Source organism: Antennarius striatus, chromosome 2 (genome assembly GCF_040054535.1).
Source record: "Antennarius striatus isolate MH-2024 chromosome 2, ASM4005453v1, whole genome shotgun sequence".
In the NCBI taxonomy this organism is placed as follows: Eukaryota; Metazoa; Chordata; class Actinopteri; order Lophiiformes; family Antennariidae; genus Antennarius; species Antennarius striatus.
The window spans coordinates 3,264,117-3,290,102 of record NC_090777.1 but is presented as its reverse complement, the minus strand read 5'-3'; the positions used below and the strand labels follow the sequence as shown (position 1 = coordinate 3,290,102).

General features: G+C 41.7%; 1 protein-coding gene across 1 annotated transcript in view; it reads right to left on the bottom strand.

Moving 5' to 3' along the window:
- Positions 1-5,495: 5,495 nt before the first annotated feature.
- The window catches only part of LOC137608071 (cadherin-4-like), a 235,100-nt gene continuing 214,609 nt past the window's right edge, over positions 5,496-25,986 (bottom strand). The window contains exons 12-17 of the mRNA XM_068334093.1: positions 22,377-22,519; positions 15,395-15,634; positions 14,449-14,685; positions 11,567-11,706; positions 11,327-11,491; positions 5,496-9,447 (exon numbers count right to left, since the gene is read on the bottom strand). Of these exons, the coding sequence (XP_068190194.1) occupies positions 9,241-9,447; positions 11,327-11,491; positions 11,567-11,706; positions 14,449-14,685; positions 15,395-15,634; positions 22,377-22,519 (1,132 nt within the window). The 3' untranslated portion in view covers positions 5,496-9,240. The remainder of the gene's footprint in view (positions 9,448-11,326; positions 11,492-11,566; positions 11,707-14,448; positions 14,686-15,394; positions 15,635-22,376; positions 22,520-25,986) is intronic.

Below are 25,986 nucleotides of genomic sequence, written 5' to 3'. Positions count from 1 at the left end.
TGCCTTTAAAACAAGCGTAAATCTTTTTTTTTTTTTCCGCGTCAGTACGTTTCCATGAAGATGGGTCCGATTTGACAATAGATGAGAATAAAAAGGGGAAAAGCTTCACCTCAGCTCCGCTTCGCCGTTTGAATTACCCAACATTAATCCAGGAACCAAAAGACCAGTCATCCCAGAGGCTCCTTAAATCACTCCATTCCCTAATTAGATGGTCGCACCGTGCCACCAATCAACGGCTGACCTTTTGCTGCAGGAACAGTCATAAGTAAAGTGTGTGTGTGTGTGTGTGTGTGTGTTTCAGAGAGGATGGGTTCTTTGCAGATTTACACCTTCGTGTCGAGCAGCGATTTTGGAACGGATATTTTTTTCTGGCTAAACACTCGTAAAACTTCCAGCCCTGAAGGTTTTTTTTTTTTTTTTTTGATAATGACACCATCCATTATGAAAATTTTAGTTAAAAACTCAGCATTAACATAAAGCAATCCAAAAGGAAGTTGGAGACACAATTAGTTAAGTCCCCTGTAAGGGAGGCTGTAAGCTCCTGAGGCCGATTTTGAGTGAAAAGGAAGAAAAAGGGAAGATTTGGAACGGAGAAACAGAACGCAAAGGGGATTTAAATGTACGAATTTCACACCCAGCAAAACAATAAGAACATTTTTACTCTCCGGTTTTTTTTTTCTTCTTTTTCTTTTCTGCCAATTGTACTCCTCCAATTCCCCAGTCCGCCGTGCTCAGATTAATATTTCAGATTCCAGTCAGGAAAGCAAAACATTTATTGTCATACAAAAAAAAAAAAAAGATCTCATAAATCATACATATCACTTCTTTTTAATGGGAAAATAAATGTTCTGCTTGTTTTTGGGGTTTTTTTGTTTTTTTTTGTTTTTTATGCTACTTTTTAAAGTAAATTCTTTTTTTTTTTCTTGTTTTTGCTTTGAGTTTTTGCATTTTCTACAGGTGATTCCGGGGTTGGCCCCTACCAAAGGGCCACCTCACGAAAAGCCCCACCCCCACCCCCCCTTGCATCGGTAAGCGCCGACAGATGGTTTCATCCTGACAATCTGCGTGCAGGTCGGTGATAGATAGCTACTCTGTGAAGCTTAATTTGATTTGGATGTAAGAATGGAATTTAAATCGAATTCCAGGGCCGTTCTGTTGGGGGGGGGGGTGGGGGTGGGGGCTTCACTTGCCATATTGTGGTCAGCTGCAGCCGAATCTCTCTTGGGGTGTGGTCTCCAAACCATTATCGGTTCCATTCGGGGGCTTTCACATCCCAGTATGCCTCGCTGGAATGGCCCCCATCACATCCTCATCTCGACTCAAGCGCCAATCGAATATCTCGTCCCGACGCCGCGTCTGGAGGAAAAATTCGAGTTGTTTGGTCGCGGATCCCCGTGGCTGCGGAGCTCTTGACTGTTTGAACTCTCTCTCATTTCTCTGGAGAGTCCACTCCCTCCCCCCCCCCACCTCGAGAGCACTTCCACTCTGCCAGGATTAGATGAGGAGTTCACCGCGGGGGCATGAGCCAATCTGCATACAATCGCCCACCGACGGCTGCGAATAAATCAACATTGATGTAAGACAATAAAACCAATGCGCTGTGGTTATTTGTTTATCCTTAACACACGGAGCAGCGCCGCGTATTAAGGATTTAGGAGCGGCGCTTTCACTCAGATCGCTGCGAGGAAACGCTTTATTTTGGAGAAGCAGACCTCCCATCTCCATTTGGCTCCACGCGAGGCCGCGTCTGGGTCTCGAGGCGGTCCGGCGGTCCACTAAAGCGACCATTAGACCGATATCCAATCAGACACGGGCCATTCCCTTCCTCCCACATCCTTTCCTCGTCTCCTCACGTCCCGTGGCCATCACAGAGGAAATGAAAGCCGCTGATTGAGAATGAGGCGATGTTACCGATGCTGCGGGTTGACGGATGATTCCGATGGATGCACCTTTCCCGTCGATGGGAATGGGATGCTGGACGGCGAAGCTGGTGCTGGATATGAAGCAGATATCAAATACAAGGCAAGGATTTAAGAGTTCATTGTACCTCCAGAAAGTAGTGCATCCCTGGGATGCGCTTCAGAAAAATTTGCGCATCCCAACATGATGGTTATACATCCCAAAATTATAACAGAATATACGGATTGAGTTTTGCCAATAGTACAATACAAAAACTAAACTATTTAATGTTAATGTTTTTATTAAGAACATCATAACTGTTTAAGTAAAAAGAAAAAAAAAAGTAAATTTATATATTAGTTTTATCGAAATGTTACAGCCTGATAGTCATTAAAAAAACAGTTTCATAAATAAAGAAAGATGTAATACAGTTTGTTTTTTTTCACTTTTGCTTTTCACTCAATAGTTTTCTTTGCCTTTAATTCATATACTCTCCTGTGGACACTGCATTTCAGTAATATCTGTAGTAATATCTGTAGTAATATCTGTAGTAATATCTGTAGTAATGTCTGTCTCTTTTTCTTCATTCACTTTTGATTGTTTTTTATGCAAAAAAACACTCATCGTCACTTGCTTTTTCTCAAACATTTGCGTTTACATTATTCACCGTTTCTTGGATTGTATAATGCATATTTCGCTGTTAGGAAACAAAAGCACGCAGTAACATCCACGGGCAGCCAATCAGAGCAGAGGAAGCTCAGATATTACATCCATCTGGTCGAGATATCTTTACGTAGCCGACAGCCGCTCCTATTTAATGTTAAAAAAATGTCATAGATTTAACCTTTGACCTGCGGAGACCTGCAAAACTTAGCAAAGCTAAAAAAATAATAAATCAGGAACACTATCAGCTGTTCACATGTATGAATTCATACCGGGGTCAGAATCCTGCTTGTTATCAGAATTAATCCATCTCCATTCCAACCCCGGAGTCCGGCCGGCAGCGGTGGGGGCAGGAGCGGGTTTCAGCTGCCCCTGTAGTTTGAGGGCGATGTGTGTGTGTGTGCGTGTGTGTGTGTAACATCAGGCTTAATATGCCTGCATGTGCATTGACTTGATCTTGACGGGTCAATCAATGACCGGGAGAAGCAGTCGGTTTCACCGACCTGCTGAGTTGGAAGAGAACAAGTAAGGGTCAACTCATCCTCATCCTCATCTTCCTCCTGCCTGTGTCAATCGCGAAGCAATTTTCTTTTTCTACCTTCAGTTTTCTTTTTTTTCTTCTTTTTTTTTAATGTGGTCGTTGCTAAATTAAGATTTAAATCGGAGTTGAAATGCCAATAAAACGTTTTCACACCTGACAACCTCTGATAATTCACTCCGAGACGCCGCGAACAGCAGCGCGCCGCGGGAAGGTCAGGCTGATTTTACGCTCTATGTACACTAAATGTAAAATCACGTAGAACAAATCGTCGCATTCGCAATACTAACAAACAATATAAACAAAATGTTTGAACTTTTAAAGCAATTTCGCTAACAAAAGTAAAATACATGTCACGTGTGTTAGGGCTTTCTGAATGGCCCCCAATTTATTTCCTGTTTCCTAGCAACACAAACCCAACAAATGGTCGATTAAAAAAAAAAAATTAAAACAACATGCTTTTTTTGACCGTTTTAAAAAAAAAAGAAGCTTTTTAGAATTTTGTAGAAACCATTTTTTTGGAGAAGTGAAGAAAACAGGAAATAGGAAGAAATAAAGAACGAATACAAGCACGGTCTTAGTTTTTTTTTGTACTGTTTTAAGTGCGGCGTGGCTTTTTGCGATGCAGCATCTGTTTCAGATTTGCTTGGTTTGAACACTTTTCATACTCGGTTGTTCTGTCACTGCGTCTCAGCTGCTTTCCGCGGAGAAAGAATTCATTATGCCACCTTGGAAGACTGCCCCGTCAGGCGCAGTTGACGAATGAACAGCCTTAATTGTGTTGATCATTTTAGCTTATGTGTGTTCACGGCTGGCACCGCCACTAATTTGAAACATGAAACTCAATCATCCACATATTAAACCGGAGCATCCAGGAGCACATCATCATTTCAAAATCTTTTGGATTCAACATGGTGGAAATGTTTCCTGGAGGAGATTCAGGGGAGACAACAACAAGCTGCCGCTACGCCGTTAGCTTTCTGCCAATAAAAGCCTTTGTTTTAGCATAGCGTCAGGCTATTCATTTATATGTCTTTGCTAATGCCGCACCCTTTGCTGTTTGTCCTATCATTATTTTTATAAATGGTTTTAGCAAATTGTGTAAGAATTTTGATAGTTAATTTTACCTCCAGAGAGTAGTGCATCCCTGGGATGCACTTCAAGGAAAATTTGTGCATCCCAACATGACGTTTATGCATCCCAAAATAATAGTAGAATATACGGTAGAAGCTTAAGCAAGGATTGAGTTTTGCCAGTAGTCCAATATAAAAACTAAAAATGTGTTAATTTCAATGTTTTTATTAATAACATCATAAATGTTTAAGTAAAAAGAAAAAAAAGATGACTTTTTTTTATTAGTTTTATCAAAATGGTTTTTTTTTTAGAAATAAAGATGTAATAGTTTTTTTTTCACTTTTGCTTTTCACTCAATAGTTTTACTTTTCCTTTAATTCATATTTTCTCCTGTGGACACTGAACCAAGCTTCTCCGCACAACTATCTAATATCTGTCGTAATACCTGTCTATTTATTAACTTTTGATTGTTTTTTATGCAAAATAGCACTCATAGTCACTTGCTTTTTCTCCAACTTTTGCATCTTCTCCGGAAGCATGGTGTTAATCAATCAATCAATCAACCAAACTTTATTTGTTAATCACACCAGCAGACATTTCAAAGCGTTTTAACAGACAGACAAACCCAACAGGACTCTTATTCTTGATCTGGAGGGTCAAACTAACTCCTCTCTCACTGCAGTGTAAAATGAGCGTAAATAGTGTTGCCGTTTGGTCGATTTTAATGAGTCAGAATCATGCAGGTGAGTCTCGTGACGAGAAACTACCCCCAGTAAAAAAACCCAAAATTTCCGGGTTCGAAATTTAAGTGGAGAAATGGAAAAATTGTGAATATTTCTGTTGAATGGAAGTGAATTTAAAGCAGGCGATCGTATGTTCCTGTCAAAAAATGTGCATCAAAGATACACGCAAATACTGGTATAAGATATACAGTATGTATCTTGCAAAGCTGAAAAAATATTTTAAAAAAACAAATCAAAAAATCCAGCATCAATATCTGACTCAAAATCTAACATACTCTTCCTCGGTCAGAGTTCCAAACCGACATGATACCTCATTAAAATCTGTTGGATTTAGTGCAAAAAATTAAACCAACAAATGGATGAATAGCTCCACAGGGAGAAGCCCTGAAATTCTGATTCAGTGCGCATTTATTTTACTAGAAAATAAAGAGGAAATAATATGCGCGTAAATACTGAATTAAATTCCAACACGCTGCAGAATACACAGTCAAAATAAGGTCGTACATGATAAATAAAGAAGTGTGTGAGCAGGAGTGTGACTGAAATCTGTGGGTGACAAGGAAAGGACAGGAGGCAGATTCCTATAAGGAGGGGAGGTTTTATTTATAACACATGATGCTGACAGGGAGTCTCCAGCTCAGCGTCTATATTACAAGGTTGATCTGCAAGGCTGCGCATTTACTGTACGGTATTTGGAAACCAAGATTGCAGTGGCACTATAAACACAGGCTTGAAACGACAGGTTCTTTCCCTTTTTTTTTTGTCTTTTTTTTTCCCTTTGTATTTTTTTTTTTTTTTTTTTTACAAAATGGTACAAACAACAATACAAAATATTTGTGCTGTTGACAATTTACAAAAAGTCTTTTTGACTCCATAACTGTGCAATTCTTTTTTGTTTTTTTTTCTGCTTTGTTTTATTTTTTTTAATCTCTTCCATTTGACACTATATGAGTATGGGGCGCCAAAATCTCCTCTAGAGGGCAACCTCGGTCATGCGGGCTGCGACACATTTTAAAACGTCGTATGGTTACTGTAATAGAACTCGTCCGTCCATTATAAAAAAGACACATGCAAAAAGCTCCAATTGTACTGTTACAGTTTGCCTAAGTTGCTCGGTTTAGCTTCAAGCAAATACTACATTATGTACACTTGGACTTGAGCAGTATTTAGCAAACTTGTAAGAAACACTGCTGTCTGTCTTTGCAGTTCTGGCCTTACCAGCTCCTGCTGGAGCGTTCCCATCATGTGTAGTTCAGGGTCCCCAACGGGACCAAGTGTCCTTCAACTAAAACCAGTCAAAGAGGCAGAAGAGCTGTCATTGGCACAGCCACAAGACGGTTCCGACATTTCCCACGTCTCTCCTCACTGGACCCAGGGAACGTCAGTCCGTCACGTATGTAATAAGTAGGAATCATCCTTCATTTCCCATCAAGCATTGCATTTCGATGTGAGTCCGACTCCTTTGATAATTCGCTGCCATTGCGAGTCGTTGATAACATTCAGAATCATAATGGCGTTGTGTCACGTGTGAACATTTTGACACAGTTATAAAGGTAACTTGTGTGAAGTGCATATGTGTGCATGTGTGTGTGTGTGTGTGTGTGTGAGTTGATTGCCCCTTAATCCGGTGTGTACGTCTAAACAAGAGCACGAACGCTTCGTGAAACGCGTCTTCGCTCCGTGAACACTGGATGGCCTTCGTTCACGTCGGAGCTCGAAGGGCTCGTATCGGATCGACCAATCACGTCTGTACAGTAAGGCCTAGAGGAGTGAGTGCGTGCTCGCAGAGACTGTACAACTTATTTGTACAAGATTCACCTTGATGAAGCTAAAATTGAACAGCGACACGAGTATGGCTGTCAGCTCGTACACAATCGCACAGATTCTTTTCAATGCACATGGCTTTTCGTGGTGAAATATAGACACCGCCAAGGATTCATCTGGAGTGGGGAAACAAAATGCCAACGCAAATGTATAAACGTGTTTGGTATGTACATCATTGATTGGTAAGAAATAATCAGAAATGTGAGAAAATAACAGCTGTGTTTATTTTGTGGGGAATCTGTGAGTTGGGGTCGATTCTCTCCCGTTTCCTGTTTCTACCTGGGTGGAAACGTTCTGGTAGATCGGTCAGTTTCTACTCCTCAAAGTAGCGCCTTTTTTTTTTTTTAACCTGTTCATGTAAATGAATTCTTACCCTGTTTAACCTTATTAATTACCCAACAACCTTTGCTTCCTGGTTCGCGGTCGGATCGAACTCCTTGTTTGTTCGTTGATGAATATTTACACCAACGTCTTCATCGACATCTTCAAGAACCGTGAGAAAGTGAGAAACGATGGTAAACCAGGGAGAGTGAAGCATCCGTCGTTCGCTGGGCTTTCCTCCGCTCATTCATCATGTTCATAATTAATGAATAATCTGGTAGGTCTACATCCGGCTTAAACGGCCTACAACCGAGGAGGAAGATAGGGAATGATTAATCTTTTCTATCGTTCACTAGCATCTCCTCCCTGGTCCCTCTGTGAAATGTTTTGCATATTTAAAATCAGTGAATTTAAAGACTATACGTCTTTTCTCAGCTCTCGCCACGCCGTTCCAGGGGGGGAGGGGGATGTGATTACCAAAGCCCAAAAGGGTAGCGCCGCTTTTTCATTAAGACACAACAAAATTGTCAAATGGGTTGAAAATGTTCAAGCTTTTAAAGCACAATTACTGAAGCTTTAGTTTCCAGCAGCCTGCTTTGATAAAGCGGGGAACTCTAGCTGAGGCTCCCCCCCGACCCCCCCATCCCTTTAGCTCCTTTTTCAAAACCTCTTGAATTTACAGGACGAAATTCCAGATGAAAGAAAAACGCCACCGGAAGAGAGACAATTTGTGATGCTGCTATATCCCAGGCTGAGACTCCCTCAGTTTCCTTGAGATAGAGAGAGAGACCAACACAAAAGTGTGTGTGCATTCAAAGTTTCAAGAATCAGGGGCTCGGACCAGGGACTGTGTGTGTAATGCCGTTTCAGCATTTGGACGTGATCCCGTATTTTCTTTTTCCGTGGTGTTACACTTTACAGACTTTACTAGGACACATTTACCACACAAAAACTGGTGCCGTGTTGATTAGCAGTGGGTGAAGAGACAAACATGCAAACCTTAAACGACCTTGAAGGCAAAGACACCTTAAAAACCCCTCGTTTGTACATCACATACAGCAACATTACAGCGGTAACACTCAGGACTCGTCCATCTTTAGGTGTAAATACGGAGAGCTCAAAACAAACACAGCTGCTAGTGAAGCCACGAAAACACAAAGACACGCAACGCGTTTGTTGCCTCGGACAGTCTTATCGTGTATTTTTGTGAATTCCGTAATCACGCTGACGTCGTCTGTGATCTGGGGGCACAGACACGCCCGACTTGAACGGTTAAAGATTTGTCCGGGTCTCCCCGACACACCGTTGGCCTATGTACAGCACGTTAAACCTAAAGCGCCTCGTAAGCCAGTCAACGCTCCTCTGAAACCAGCACCGACATCTCCTGCAGGGTGATAGAAGTGACATTGGAAGGTCTGTGTTAAAGGGTCTGGGGGTCATATTGAGGGGGGGGGGGGCAGTCAAGCCCCAGAAAATGGCAACCAATCCTGAGTTAGCGGGAGTCTGCTAAAATACGCACCACTGAAGGCACTTTTTAAACAACAGTGCTTCTGTTCTAAGTAATTCAAGTTCAAGAAAGAATAAGCCTGGACCTTCTGCGCGAGAAGGACTTTCATATCTGCGTTCCTCCTCGTTCTCCTCAGACAAAGCGAGCTGTTCAACCTAAAGCTTCTGCATAGAGGCAGGCGGGGTTGACGGTGAGGGAAAAATGTGAAATCCCCCAGGATTACGGGAACGCCGTGGATTGGAGATGAGTTGGGGACCAAAAAAAACAAAAAAACAACAACCACATAAACTTGACAGAAAGCAAAATCGGACTCCTCAAAGTAAAACCTGAATTTCGCAGAAAAACTTTAAAAACAAAAACAGCACAGATTAAAAATACACAAAACTAAAAGAAGCCTGCGATTCAGAGCTTATATTTCAGTCTTAGACTGGCTTAGAGCAGGAGACGGTTGGCAAGACTGCCCAAAACTGACTCAGGGCGCCAGCCCTCTGTGGTGGGTGACGTGATTGGTTGTTTGGTTGGTTGGTCGGTCCGTTTGTCAGTGTGAGCGTGTCATTGTTATCAGTTAAGGGTGTAATAGCCCTCCTGTGTTGGGGGGGCAGAGCATGGCAGGCCAGCTTTGACTGGACGAGGGTGTGTGTCTGGGTGTGTGCATGTGCGCGGTGGGGACTTTAATCGTCGTTCCCTCCGCCGTACATGTCCGCCAGCTTCTTGAAGCGGGGTCCCCATTCGTTGAGGTAGTCATAGTCCTGGTCCCCCGTGCTGGAGGAGTTGAGGGAGCTGACGGAGCCGGCGGTGGAGCCGCTGCCCTCATAGTCAAACACCAACAGGGAGTCGTACGGAGGGGCCGTAGGGTCGTTGTCCGCCGCTCTGAGACCCTAAAAACGACAAAGAGCGGTTATTGAAGCAGCCGATACGATTCCGCGCCTGCAGAGGAAGGTTTGTTGGTGACGGAAAAGCAAGGAAGACATACGAGATACGAGTCCAATAGCTAACTTTTCCCCATTTAAAATAACTAAAAACATTTATTCCAATCCAGCCCTGTAAAAAAAGACCCAAACTCTCTAAATTATGAAAAAACAACATTTTTTTATCAACCAATAGACATACAGATTTACCTTTGTATAATTAATTATATATAAGTTACATAAACAATGATAAAGAATGAAAATAAACGCAAAAGTCACGAGAAAACATGAGGTACGTCTTCACTCCACCAACAAGAACGAGATCCGGTCTCACTGATGTCGTATCCATCCGCCAACACATGGTAAAGAACGAGATGCGGTCTCACTGATGTTGTATCCATCCGCCAACACATGGTAAAGAACGAGATGCGGCCTCACTGATGTTGTATCCATCCGCCAACACGTGGGAAAGAACAAGACGCGGTCTCACTGATGTTGTAGCCATCCGCCAACACATGGTAAAGAACGAGATGCGGTCTCAATGATGTTGTATCCATCCAGCAACTCGCGGTGGTGTCCTGAAGTACGACTCGTATCTCAGATTTCCACTTGTATGTCAAACAAACTATGGACAGAGTGACGGCTCGTATCCCAAATAACTTGTATGTTGAGCAGCTCGTATCTCGAGATATTAAAGTACCTTCAAGCTATTTGCTTTCGTATTCATAAGATTCTAAGTTTATATATGAAAGATAAAGACTGAAGCTGCAGAAACTGTAAAACCCCACAATGCATCTGGACGACACTGAAGGATTCCTGATGTTCTTTCCTGGCAAAAGGAGCTCGACACACACTTGTAGGATTGTTTGGCCTTGCAGGAGGTATGTGCTGTACTGCTGGTCAAAGTGGAGTTTTACTTTATTTTCATATTCCGATAGGAATACAACAGACCACAAACCTTCAACAATTCTCAACACGGCCCAACAATTCTCTGTAACTCAACCCAGCCTTACCCTAGATCCAACCAGGAGCCCCTTGACTATAAGGTAACTGAATTAGTAACAGCAAGTCATTCATAATGGACAGATCTGGATGTTCGGTTTGGATCTGTTTTCATAGTTTGATTTGGTTTTAATCAAGATTCCAGGAAATTATATTTTTAATTTCCTTTATGAGGCAATTCTGAGATTTTTGAAGAGTCTCTTTTCCACATGTTGGATCTGACGTTTCTCTTCTCATCAAATCCACCCTCAAACTAAAATCTAATGCGTCTGTATTTGTACAGAACAAAGAGGCTGATGCGAGGTGAGGTTTGTACGCGTCATCCACCTCTTTGGAATCTAGAGACGACACAGATAGAACTGCCTCAGCCCCCACCCAGACACCCCCCAAGGGTAAAGAGCGTGGCAGAAACACCATGTGTTTGTGTGTTTGTCTCACCAGGCTGCTGGAGCGAGATCAGGTGAGAACATGTGTGAGCCACGGAGATGGGGGGGGGCAGAGAGAGACAGGGAGGGAGGAGACGAGAGGAAAATGTGAACAGCTGCCAACACCTCTCAAGTGTGAACGGGCTGTCACTACTCTGTCAGTCAGCATTTTCCTGCTGATCAGCGTGCCAACGCCGGAGATGTGTGTGTGTGTGTGTGTGTGTGTGTGTGTGTGTGTGTGTGTGTGTGTGTGTGTGCGTGAATAAAGCTGGCATGATGAGAGCAGCTGTAAAATAAAAACAAAATTTGTTGTCATCCGTTGCCGTGGCGCCGTTTACACCGGCACGGAGGAATTACTCATTAATTACAATAAACGTGAAACGGATGGGAGAACGTGAGCGGGGGGGGGGGGGGTGACTCGCCTCATGGATGAAGTCTCCGATGTCTCCCGGGTGGGGCACTACGGGTCTGATGGGGTACTGCGACTCGGGGATGATGGGACGCTCGTCCACCCTGCGGACGCCAGGCGGCTTGCTGATGATGTGCTCCAGGGAGTCTGGCTGCTGCAGCTGGCTCAGGTCGTAGTCCTGTACGGGGGGGACACGCGGACGTGAGCGTGGCGTCCGACGTAGAAACGTCCCGCTGCGTCCTCCAGATCTCACCTGGTCCTCCTCGCCCCCGCCCTCCTCGTCGTACTTCAGGATGTTGTCTCTGACATCGTCTTCGGGGTCGATGAGCAGCTGCTTGGTTTGCCTCTCCTTCTCTCTACGCTTGATCCACACGACGAAGACCAGCACCATGCCTGCAAGAAGACACACACACACACACACACACACACACACACACACACACACACACACACACACACACACACACACACACACACACACACACACACACACACACACACGTTCAACCATCTGCATTAAACACAAAACAAGCTCTGTCATTAACAAAATGAAGAATCCAGAGTCCTGCCAGGAGCAGCCCGCTTTGAGCTAAATGCTAAGTCAGCATGAAAATATGCTTACGATGACGCGGCTAATGTGCTGAGTTTGACATCGTTCACCTTTTCCTTTTTTTTTTTTTTTTTTGTTAAGTCTAGCTTGTTAGCCGGACACAAATGCATGCACCATATGTGATGGAAGTCCCAGTCAATAGACCACCTCAAGGTGATGCTGGATAAAAACACAGTCTAAAGCATCTTCACTGGGGCCACATCAGCATCAAAGGGCCAGATGTAACGAATAAATGTAACTAAATGTAACTCAATGTAATATAACTAAATGTAACTACTCCTTAATGTAACTAATGAATGTAACTAAATGTAACTCAATGTAATGTAACTAAATGTAACTACTCCTTAATGTAACTAATAAATGTAACTAAATGTAACTCAATGTAATGTAACATAAATGTAACTGCTCCTTAATGTAACTAATAAATGTAACTAAATGTAACTCAATGTAATGAAACATATATGTAACTACTTCTTAATGTAACTAATAAATGTAACTAAATGTAACTCAATGTAATGTAACATAAATGTAACTACTTCTCAATGTTAAATAACTCGGAATTTATTACTTAATCAAGTTACAAACATTATAGTTACACAAAAAAATATGTTTACTTGTTGTTCTGTTATAATTTGTCAGGTTATTAAACCACAGAACTCCATCAATCATGGCTAAAAAATAGTCGAGTGAATAAAGAAAAATAACATAAAACTCAAGTTAAGAAATTAAATTCGTTCAAAATGTTTTTTATCAGAGTTAAACTGGGATTAAATAGTGCATTGTGGGAAATGTAGTTGCAGGTCAAAGCATGCTTTTGATATTCATTTTCAGACACTCTGACCTTTTAGTGCTCCTCGCGGGCCACATAAAATGAAGTAGAGGGCCACATTTGGCCCCCGGCGTCACGAGTTTGACAAATGCGGTCTAGAGAATGATTTATGCAAGTATAATTTAAATTCTGGGATTTCTTAAAGTTCTTAAAGTATCCATAGCTCTGAAAGATCAAACTGGAGACAACTTCTGTGAATATTCACACTTCTTTGAAGAGTCAATATTCCTCAGTATTTATACCTGTGAGGTTGTTAAAACCATAAGAGTCATTAAGATCGCACGTTTACGCTTGAACAGCGCGGCACAACGACGGGTCGCTGCAGCTATAAGTGGTTCATTTGTCCACTGAAGCGACGCTTCAGAAAGAAAAGGCATGAAAATAATAATAACAATAAAAAAAAAAAAGCTTATTGATGCAGTAAAAAAAAATAAAAAATTCAAGAAAAAACATGGTGGAAGAATCCTGCAGCGGCGAGTGTGCATCTATTTTTATGAACTATGAGACCTGCAGGAAACAAAGCAAGCCGGCGGCGGGAATCACAAGGAAGACAGACAGCAGTATATATATATATATATATATATATTCACGTGGGGTATATATATATATATATATATATATATATATATATATATATATATATATATATATATATATATATATATATATATATATATATATATATATATATATATATATATATATATATATATATGGACAAAAGAAGAACAGGAGACAGAAACCTTGTCAAAAGATGCTGGAGAGGATTCCAGCTGTCAAAGTATTAATCTATTATACAAACTACTGTTCGTGTTGTTGTAATACAGCGTCATGAATGTTTAATGGCTGCTCCCCCCCCCCCCATGCATTTTTTTGACACAAAGTCAAATCAAAGCCAAACAACAACTTTTTTTTTGCAGTGTATATAATATGTACACAATCCTGAAAAACTTCCTGAAAAACTGAGAAAATAAATAAATAAAAGTTGGGAACCAAGCGCGAGAACACATGAGACAAACTCACGGCCCGGGGGGCCAAATGTTACCCTCCACATCGTTTTATGTGGCCCGCGAGAGCATTAAAGGTCAGAATGTCTAAAAATAAAGAGGTTTGACCAAAAAACTAAATTTCCCACAATGCATTATTGTCCCATTAATGTTCGATGTTATTTTTCTTTATTGATTGATAGTTTGATCCTTGATTGATGGAGTTCTGTGGGTTTAATAACCTGATAAATTAAAAGGATTTATGTTAGAACAGAGAAACAAACAAACATGTAATTTCTGTCTAACTGTAATGTTTGGAACTAGAATAAGTCAGAAATTCAGTTATTTAACATTAAGGAGTAGTTACATTTAGTTACATTACACTGAGTTACATTTAGTTACATTTATTAGTTACATTAAGGAGTAGTTACATTTAGTTACATTACACTGAGTTACATTTAGTTACATTTATTAGTTACATTAAGGAGTAGTTACATTTAGTTACATTACACTGAGTTACATTTAGTTACATTTATTAGTTACATTAAGGAGTAGTTACATTTATGTTACATTTTATTGAGGTACATTTACTTACATTTATAAGTTACATCTGGCCCTTTGAGGAACACTGTGATGCTGAAAATGAGTTTGACCCCCCTGTTCTAGAACTTTGATGGTGTGTATGTGTTTGAAACATCTCCGGTACTCACTCAGCAGGATTATGATGCAGATGAGGATGGAGATGATGGCCCCCGTACCCAGGCCGGTGGCCGCCACGGCCCCCAGGGTGGTGCAGTCCCCGTTTTCATCACATGGACACACCTTCACCTTGATGACCGATCGGTTGGACAACGGAGGGTTCCCCGAGTCCGACACGAGTATGGGGACCTCGTACACACCTGGTTCCAGGTAGACCTGGTACCGGAGGCCCAGACAGGCGTGATTCCCTACGTGGACGACGTGACAAAAAAGTTTGTAAGTTTGATTCATGAAAACTATAAAAAAAAAGTTGAACAGCGGAGGAGAAATTGTTGGGCTTGTTTTCTAGTTTGTGGAGGAATCAAGATCGTCTGAGAATTTATTTCTCTAACTGAGAATAAAAGCACCAGTCTGGGGTCAAGCTTGTCTTGCCGATGGAATAATATATAAATATATACTCATAAACTCATCAAGCCAGAGGCAAAAGACGTTAAATTAAATTGAAGAATTTTCTATATTTTTTCCTTCATTAGACTGAAAGCCTATAAAAAAAAAAAATCACCATTATTGTTTTTTTTTTTTTTTTTGACAACTTAATCATGAAGCAGGATAAAAATCAATGCTTCTATTTGCTTTGCATGCATGCAATACGGCACCGAATATCCCTATATATAATAACGTCATTCAGTGAAGAATACGTTAAAACAATACAATATAAAACAAGTAAAAATGACAAATATTTAATTATAGGAAATTAGTTCTTCCATGTTTAATGATACTGTATTTAGCAGAGAAAAAGAAAGGTTTTTCCTGACATTTTCCTTACATGATAAATAATATAATGGGTAAAAATAGGTAATAAATGACTGAACCAACTCTTCACTATGTCCTCAGTGGCCCTGTAAAACCCATTTACAGTATATTCTCCACTATTATTCTACACAGACGTCTCCTCACCGCTGATCCGAGAAATCGTCCAGTTGCGTCGAATGCTGGTGGGAAAGTTTGGCAGCTCGAAGACAAACGGTCCGGCGTTAGGGTCTGTGTCATCATCAGCCGCAGTGATGTTGACACCATTGACATTTCTGTTCATCCGCTCACAGATCTGAGACTCCTTGGGTATGAGTGCCGGGGAGTTGTCATTAATATCTATCAGATAGATCTGCAGTGTGCCGGTGCCGCTGGCTGTAGGAGAGCCTGGAAGAGAGAAAAAAATAGCATCATGACGGCTGGAAAGGGATGACAGGAAGAAGATGTGCGGCGATGGAGTCGAAAGGCCGACAGAAAGATGGGAGGCAGAATGGGAGTAATGAGAGAAAATAAAAACAGATAAAAAAGAAAAAAGAAGAGGTGAAAGCAGCATTGTTTATTCATATGGTGATATTTTGGAGAGAAGGGTGTCGGGGGAGCTGGAGGGAAATCGCCCGGCCTTGACACAATTACTTTTGACAGTTCTGCTCTCTAACTCCTCTTTTAGCTCACAGTCAAACCGGAGCCATCAGAGTCGATCCCGATCCAGGCACCTCGCATCCAATCGCCCAGAGACGGCTCCGATACAATAATGATGAGTGTAACACAATCAAACAAGTCCTTGTCTGTGTGCATTTACATGATTGTGAGCACGAAGGCACTTCTGCTCGCAGTATTAACAATGCATTGCTGAAAGCGAGTGGAGTCGTCTCATCGTGGCGCCATTCTCACGCACAATCGATCCACTCGTCGACGTCTTTAGAGGTGTAAATAATTCCATGCAGATCCGCTCCTCAACTTTCCATCACCTATAGAACGATGGTTCGATTGTTGCATTGTAAATCGAGGGAGGAAAACTACACGAGCGCAAATCATACACAACATTTTCTTTATTCATCAATCGATCAATCAACGTTTATTCATAAAGCGCTTCATCACATCAACAGACAATTCAGAGCCCTTTATTCATGGTGTACAATCAGCATTCAGCCACTACACTAGAGGTATTTGCTTTCACAGTAATTGTTCAAGTATTCCACAATGTCTATGGCACATGTGTCAAACTCAAGGCCCGGGGGCCAAATGTCACCCGCCACATTATTTAATGTGGCCCGCAAGAGCATAAAAGGTCAAAGTCTAAAAGTACATAGGTCAAAAGTGTGCTTTGACCAAAAACTACACTTCCCACAATCCAGTACTTCAGCCCAGTTTAACTCTGACTAAACGTTGTGAACAAAGTTAACGTCCTAACTTGTGTCTGATGTTATTTTTCTTTATTGATTGATAGTTTGATCCTTGATTGATGGAGTTCTGTGGATTTAATAACCTGACAAATGAAAAGGATTCATGTTAGAACAGAGAAACAAACAAACATGTTTTTTCTGTCTAACTGTAATGTTTGGAACTAGAATAAGTAATAAATTCAGTTATTTAACATTAAGGAGTAGTTACATTTATGTTACATTATATTGAGTTACATTTATTAGTTATATATGGCCCTTTTTCCATTTTTGTTCTGTTGCAACCAATTGCTAAAATCATTAAAGTTAATTTTTTCCTCATAAATGTCTACCCCCCCCTCCCCATACTGACAGAACAACAGAAATTTTGCTGCACTGAAGGTTCCTCAGAACACAGTGGTCTCTGTTATCCTTCAACAAGACGTTTGGGATGACCAGAACCATTCCTGGAGCTGCCATTCAGCCAAACTGAGCAATCATGGGAGACGAGCCTTGATGAGAAAAGTAAAGAAGAACCCAAAGCTCCAGAGATGCAGTGGGGAGATGGGAGAAGGTTCTAGAAAGTCGACCATCACTCCACCAGTCGGGGCTTTACGGCCGAGAGGCTAAAAAAACACCTGAAGGCTCCAAGATGGTGAGAAATAAGATCCTGTGTGATGAGACCAAGATAGAACTTTTTGGCCCTAATTCTAGGCACTGCACATCACCTGTCCAGTCCAGTCCCACAGGGAAGCCTGGTGGGGGCAGCATCATGCTGTGGGGGGGTTCTTCAGCAGCACGGACAGGACGACCAATCCAAGGAAAGATGAATGCAGACAAGTACAGGGATGTTCTGGAGGAAAACCTTCTCCTGAGTGATCAGGACCTGAGACTGGAGGGAAGGGTCACCTTCTAACACGACATCGACCCTGAACACAGCTGAAATAATGGAGTGGCTTCAGTGGACTGGTTGTTCTGACTTAAACCCAACTAAGCATCTCCAGGAGACACCTGATGGCCGTCTAGTGAACGTGAACCAGTGTCCACCAACGTTCACCATCCAACCTGACACAACTGATGTCAAAAACCTGCAAAAAGTTGACAAATCTGTGTTGTTTTGTCAGTATGAGATGCTGTGTCAACATTAATGAGGAAAAAAATGAACTTAAATGGTTTAAGCAAATGGTTGCAATATAAAAAAGAGAGTGAAAAATCTAAGGGGGTCTGAATACTTTCTAGACAGATAGATACAGTAGATAGATAGATGACCTCTTGGAGATGTTTCACCACAGTTGCACCACAGTTAATGATATAAGTTGGAGAACATTGTTAAATCAGGGGTAAAATCTACAAACACACACATGCAAACACACAAAGTTAATCTCCTTCAAACCGTGAGAGCACTAAACAGGAAGCAGAAGCCCTGACAAAGAAGTGGGAGTAGAGACTAGAGACGTTAAGCAATCAGGGAGGGTGGAAGAATGAATGTGCTGTGAAAGCTCAGCGATATAACCCTTAAAGTTGATTATTGAGTGTGTGTCAGGAGGTGACGACCCTTAGCCGCCTCCAATTATGCGTCATTTCCCCCGCCTGCCCCTGTGGCTGAACCGGCGGATGAATCGAGCAACCCCAGGGGCAATCTCTGGGATGAGATAAGGGTGATGCAATTTACAAAGATTTATGCAAAGCTGACAGATCTGCCAATTAAACTTAGCAGCAGAGCAAGACGTTGGCCACAGGAAGAGTGAGACGTGATGTGAGCGAGCCTGTCAACAAGCATCTGACTGATAAGACGACAGTAAATACTGGTATTATTAGCGCGTAGAGTTCAGCCGATTACCAAAGATGAATGTGATAAATGATGGATGTGGCACGGGAGTTCAAAAGTCTCCCTAAAAACATATACATAAATAAATTAATCACTAAATTTTCTGCATTTTTTAAAAAAGATTTTAAGGATTTTGTATTCCTTAGGATTTGTAATTTGTAAAAGTGGGCAAACCTTTTGACTTTTGGGTCCACACAGGTGAGAGTTTATTTTATACTAATTCAAATAACGCGTAAAAACCTTTAACAGGCGGCAAAGCATATACATACAAGGCTAATCGTAAAATATTATTTTCCAACTGCATTTATTTCATAAAATCAATTATATACTGTAGTTTAAAAGAGTTTGGCGGGCCGGATTACAAATCCTACAGGGCCGTATATGGCCCGCGGGCCGTAGTTTGCCCATGCCTCCTTTAGAGATAGTGTGAATTAAATATAGGAATGACTACCTAGTTGGTTTTTTGTTCTCAACTTATTTATACTTATGGAACCCACACAAATCTGTGCATTTGGTTTGTTCATCTGTATGAAAGGACTGAAAATCCACAATAAGAGATGAGTAAATCAAACACCGATTTAGCCGTAGTTGTTATTTAAAAAAAAAAATTGACACATTTCAGTTAAAAAATTGTTGACACCATATTCGTCTGTTGTTAGAATCAAAATATGTCTTAAAATATTATAAAAACAACTTGTAGAAGATCTGGATTTTTTGTCATTATTCAATAATTGTATTTGAGGTGGCTTCTTGCACGAGTGCGCACGAATACTCAATGCATATAGAATGCAAAAAGACGTACATTCTGAAACTCAACCACACACACACACACACACACACACGCACATACACACGGAGGGTTTACTATTCTGTTGCTTTGCTAATCCCAGCCATGTATGGGGAACATGTGGAAGCAGCTTGCCACAGCTGATAGGAGAATTATGTGGGTTTTAACCAGCTAAATAAATAATTATGTGTGTGTAAATTCCTCAGAAGGATTTGTATTAACTGCTTTTTTCGTGGGGGCTCGGAGGTGTGTGGCACGGTGAAAAGACTTCTAGCAATCTCACCGTTGGTTCTCTAAAGAGCACATAGAAACAGAAACAATGGCAAAGGTCGTGTGGGAGGGGGCGACACGGCAGGAATACAAGAGTCCTTCTGACGACGCTGTCACCGCCGCTCCGTGTCCTGGCCCCCTACCCCCACATTGGGCCTCTTATTGTAATTCCTCTCACATTGAGATAGCTGGCACTACAGCTACACCCAAATAGAACTGATGTACACAAACAAACATGAACACATGAGGTGACCTAAAAATATCTGTCAAACATTGTGTGCACAAACAATCAATGTATAAAGGTCACAGAAGCTAAAAATGTTCTTTTTTTAAAATTTTTTTCCAGTAAATGACCTACAGCAGGGGTGTCAAATTCATTTTCACTGAGGGCCTGAAAGGGCCACATGTAACTGATAAATGTAACTAAATGTAACTCAATGTAATGTAATATAAATGTAACTACTCCTTAATGTAACTAATAAATGTAATTAAATGTAACTCAATGTAATGTAACATAAACCTGGGCTTGGGACCGGCACAATAAGACACTGGCTTGTGTCCTCTTGCGGCTACATTCTAACTAAATGTAACTCGATGTAATGTAACATAAATGTAACTACTCCTTAATGTTAAATAGCTGAATTTATTACTTATTCAAGTTACAAACATTACAGTTACAAAAAAAAAAAAAAGTTTGTTTCTCTATTTTAACATAAATCTTTTTAATTTGTAAGGTTATTAAACCCACAGAACTCCATCAATCAAGGATCAAACTATCAATGAATACAGAAAAATAAGTTAGGACATTAACTTTGTTCACAACGTTTTTGTCAGAGTTAAAATGGGCTGAATTACTGCATTGTGGGAAATGTAGTTTTGCTCAAAGCACACATTTTTAGACTCTCTGACCTTTTATGCTCTGGCTGGCCACATGAAATGATGCTGAGGGCCGCATTTGGCCCCTGGCCTAGAGTTTGCCACGTGTGACCTACATCTTTTTCGAGACAAGATGAAGTTGAGCAATGAAACGGCTCGAGGAACGACGGGACTAAACCAGATGTTTGTGAAGTCCAACCAACAGGAGCACGTCAGCCTCTAATCCCGCTGCCTCTTCCTTCTAATCTGAACAGCAGGACACGCGTCATGGTGTTTTGACATTGTCAATCATCTCCAAAACGTACAGCGAAAGGCACACAGGAGCTCATATAGACGCGTTTCAAATGAGTGAATTCCTCACGCAGGCTGACACCTATAAGCACACCATTATTTCAAAGCCAGCTCAATTTAAGGAAAACACACCAGAGCTCTGCGTGTCACAGATAAGGCAAGTTGGGAGGGAAAACGCATTTGCTTTACGTGAGAGAAGGCACTCTCAAGAAAGAGCTTGTTTGTTTTGGGTGATTGAGTTTTGCTCGGTTAACCTTGAGGTAGAGCAATTATATACGTCAAGAACAGGCATCGCTCGTGCAGGATGACGACCACTGGCATAGCAGTAGCACAACTTAGCCACGCTAGCCTCAGATGAACATGAAAAGGCTGCAAAAAGCTTGAAGCACATCTAGGTACGCTGATATTCTGATCATCTGGTGAATAAAATGATTTATTAGTGACTTTTTGAAAATCATTTCCTGACACATTTCATTGAGACCAATTCTTCCAAGTTATATATCATCCAAATATCATCTGATCCATAATCAATTTGTTATGCAGGGATTGTTTTAGGTAAAAGAAATACTAATACAGTAGAACCGTGAGATACGAGCTGCTCCATATACGAGTTATTTGAGATACGAGACGTCGCTCTGTCCATATTTCTGATCAACATATGAACGCAAAACTGAGATGAGTTGTTTTTGAGGACACCACCGCTAGTTGGTGGATGGATACATCATCAGTGAGACCGCATCTCGTTCTTTACCACGTGTTGGTGGATGGATACATCGTCAGTGAGACCGGATCTCGTTCTTTACCGCGTGTTGGTGGGTGGATACAACATCAGTTGAGACCGAATCTCGTTCTTTACCACATGTTGGTGGATGGATACAACATCTACAACATTTCTTGCTTCTTTACAAGGCTGGAACAGATAAAATTATTTTATTTATTTTAAATGGCTAAACTTGTTTCTCAAAGTACGACTATATTTCTAACCTGTGATGAATCACGACTGAACAAAGTCTATGATTGTGATTAACTCTATTAAACTTATTAATTAATTGACCCTACTACTCCATATTGAGAGAAATCCTCACAAATGTCTTAATTTCCACCGTCTTTGATGTTTACAGTTAGCTAAAATCTAGGTACCTGGAGATCGTATTGAGCTGCAGCTCAACCATATGTCAAGGTTTACAGTTGTAACTCTGAAAAGAAACAGTATTTCTGTTTGTGAGGAACACAGTGAGATACCAAGACCTTGGCAAAATTGGCAGCAGACTCCTTTTTGTGCTCTGAAGAAGAAGGAATCAACTTTAACAAGTTTATCAAGTCAAGAACTCAACTTTATTTGAGTTCATTTGGAGATACCTGTCAGAACTACATTCTAATAATAATTTCCTTGTTGTCTGCATAATCCATTAAGGTTGTACATTTCTTGATTTGCCCAGGTCTTCAGGTTTGTGGGTTTCTTTGGGAAATGTCTTTATTAAAACGGTTATTTTATAAGGTGAAGTAAAATGAGATTAGTATTTCTTAGCAAATAAAGGGGAAATGAAAATACCATTATTATGACTGACCATTATTAAGGCAAACTTTGCGTTAAAAAACGTACCTTCAAGTATTTTCTAAATACGAATTGGAGTAATTTAAAAACAGCTCCTAATAATATTTAAAAAAATTTGCATTGACAAAATGCTAACAACTTACCGTTGTCTGTTGCCAGGAACGTGGCTTCATATATATTATTTGTGACGTAGATTGACTCCCGGTCCAGAATTCCCGTGGTGACGATCTGTCCACTGGTTCTGTTGATGGACAACCAGTCTGCCGGGTCGTTCAGCTTGGAATACCTGGAGACACACATGGGACGGATCGATGGTTAGCGGTTAGCGCTAGCATTTTGTGTGTCCAAACACTTGCAAATGCTCTCGTGCTTGTGTTTATCCAGACTGCGGCACAGGAAAATCACAACAGCCTGACCTTCACACAGTTTAATTCTTCATTGACTTTTCCTCCAGAGCCTGCAGTACAGTCAATTTCACCTCATTTTTCACTCCTGTGTAGCAGGAACTGAAGTCAATTACCTCCTTAGTTAAGCACTACTGCAACTGCGTGTGTGTGTGTGTGTGTGTGTTGCATGCACATATCCCAGGGAGTTTTTTCTTATGCTTGGAGAAGGCTAAACTGCCTGACAGCTTTAGGTTTGAATGTTTCCGTAGATGTAGAAGGAACGCGAGACTGGTCATCAAACGAGGAGAGTGGTTGTGTTTGCAGGTGGGGGGCGTGAAAGGAAAAAAGAAGGAACAGGATCATCAGCATATTTGAATGTGACCCTCACTCTGATCTAACGTTCTCCTCCTGCTTCTGTAGCTTTCAGCGTGTTTCACACTTTGGCTCCCATCTGATCTTTCTCCGCCCGTACCGCTGACCTCATCTATCTGCACTGTTGTATTCACACCTTTTATATATTTATTTTTTTTATCCCTTTCTGCATCCTCTCATTCTCATCTCATTCCCTTTTCTGTGACACACAGTTCATCAAGTGCCGCGTCGCCTCGCTGGGATCTTTTTTTTTTTTTGCAGGGCGCGAGTAACACCTTGAGCTTTCAAAACAAGATTTCAACATCGCCCCAATTATATTCTTTGAATGTCAGTTTGGCCAGGAAGGCCATGTTGTTGGGTCACACACACTTTCAGGTCTAAATCCATCCAAATTGGAATGGATTTACCCTTAACCTTGCTTTCATATTTATTGAATTTTAGTGTACAGTCCCCTTGTTTCTTAACATTAAATCCAGCATTGCGCTATTCTAAGCCTGGAGGAGTGGGTGGGTGGTGGTGAGGAAACAGGACAGGGGTAGACAGAATATAATCTCTGTCCTGCAGTTAGGGGAGGTGGGATTTTCCCAGCATGCATTGGGCATGATCCAAGGCAAAGCTGAGTGTAAGGAAAGGGATCACAGAGGCGACATTCCCACATGTCGGACGGTGGGTTAGCCTGTGAAATCACCACCGGGACTATAGTGAGTCAATCACAGTGGGGGGGCGGAAGTGAAAGAGGGAATTAAGGGTATAGGAGGGGGAAGAGGGGCAGGAAGAGACGACTCAAGTAGCAGCAATTAGATAATAAAGATCAAGTATGACATTTAAAAAAAAATCATCTCATGTCTCTGTGTTGTTTAATTATTCTGCAGAACATCTTTTTTTTTTTTAATTTTTTTGTTCATGTACACATTATCATAAAAATAACTATAACATAGTTTTAATTTGCTTTAAACTTGTTGATTTTTATTTTCCTCACCTGTTATCAGACCCAGGATAGTTGCTTGTTCGTGTTTCCCGCCTTTATGCTAAGCTAAGGTAATTGTCTGCCGCTCGAGGTTTATCTCGTGTGCAGAAAACATAGACCCCCCCCACCCACATACATAATTACCTATAAAATACCCCACCCCCACCCCCGAGCCAATCCCAGCCACACACTGCCTGATGGGACACCGGGGTGTGTGCGCTCCGACGATAAAAGCCACGAGACAAAGCTTTGTCCAGCGAGCAGAGCGCTCTGTCCACCGCCACACTTTTATTTCAGTCTCCTGAACAATACCCTCCTGCAAATGTAATAAACGTGGAGCAAATTTAGTCTTGAGTGAACCGTCTTTGCAGCCGAGTTCATTTTAAAACACAAAGACCAGACAATCCGCCGCATTATTAGTTCTGGTCTGAAAGGAAATGCCGGATGAGTTAAGGTCAATGAGGTTGTCGTTTTCACTTCAATTTTTCTGATAGGGCCGAGCAAACAATGGAGCTCCTCCGGTCATTAGCGTGATGGTTGTGGAAGTACCGGCAGTGTTTTTACTTTTTGTCTCGACTGTCGACAACATTTCTGCAGCCACATGGCCGTCCGCGATGCTAACCTTTAAATGAAATTCTACGCCGAGGACTGTCGCCTCAGAAAGGCGAGGAAGTTCTTGTTTACTCTGGGTGTTTTTTTTGGGGGGTTTTTTGGAATAAATTGCACATTTTGGAAAGTTTTCAGCATTCATTTATGAGTCTTCTTCCCCAGCTATCCTCCACCTGAAGGTTTCTCTCATTGGGGGGTTGGCTGTGCGTGAGCGTGAAGGGATGTATGATCAGGTCTGGCAGGTTAGTGATCTTAGCAAACAGGAGGGAGAGGTATGACATTTATTTTTCAAACCCCCCCTGACCCTGAGGATGAAAAATGCATGTCTCAAGCTTATCCAGGCAGTTTGGATAATCATTTATGCCAGCGTCTCTCGTCCCATGTCTCGACCTCACAGGTTGGGCATCTGACAGGTGAAGAATGATGCCTCGCTTTACACCCCCTTGACACCCACCGCCACCCAGCTCTCAGGACGCTGTCAGCCCGTCCCCTGGAAAATCAACTGTCAAGTTCAAACCTTGACCCGGAGTCATCTCACCGCTGTCAGTTCCCATCCACCGACTCTTTTGTCCCCTTAGTTTCGATTTTTGGGGCTAAATCCTCCTGTGTTTTCAGTCCTGACCTCCATTTATGAAGCCATACATCTCTTTGTCAAACACAAAGACACACGCCGTAAATTACACGTAACGAAAGCCACGGCGTAGTACCGGATCATACGTACGTCAGCTGAGCATTTGTGGAAACGTAGTTTTGCTCAACCTATTTATTTTTAGACACTCTGGCCTTTTATGCCACATAAAATGATGTGGAGGGCCACATTCGGCCCCCGGGCCTTGACTCTGACACGTGTGCTTTACATAGTTGTAGCTCGTGGGTGAGGAGCTACTTTTATAAAACGTATGTAAAACATTGATCGCGATCCTATCCAGGTGGATCAGAATGAAAGAGGAGGTGGATTTATTTTCTCTACGGTCCTCCTTCCTCATGTGGTGAAAGCAAAAGTAAGGAGATTAGGTTTGTGTTAAGGAGACTGTGAGAGATGGAGTGTGCTTGAAACAATCCACTTAATTCCGAGTAAAAGTCCTGCCATCGCGGAAAGGTCACGGAAACACAGGGAGGAAACGGAAGAGGTCAAAGTGAATTAAACAAGCAGGGGGGGGTGACAGAGTGAGAGAGAGATAAACTGAGGATTTTGTCTTTGTCCTGAAGGCTATTGTTCACCCGATTGACTCTCATTTGCTGGGAAATTAGCTGGGAAATTTGTTTAGTGCTTTTCCCAAGAGAAAATGGGAAGCCGTTGGTGAAGGAGGGGGGTGGGACGGGGGTGCTAAATCACACCGATGCCCTTAAATCTGTGAGGACATCCCTGCGTGTGATCCTCACCCAACAGCTCCTCCCTTTGCACCATTGATGCACAGT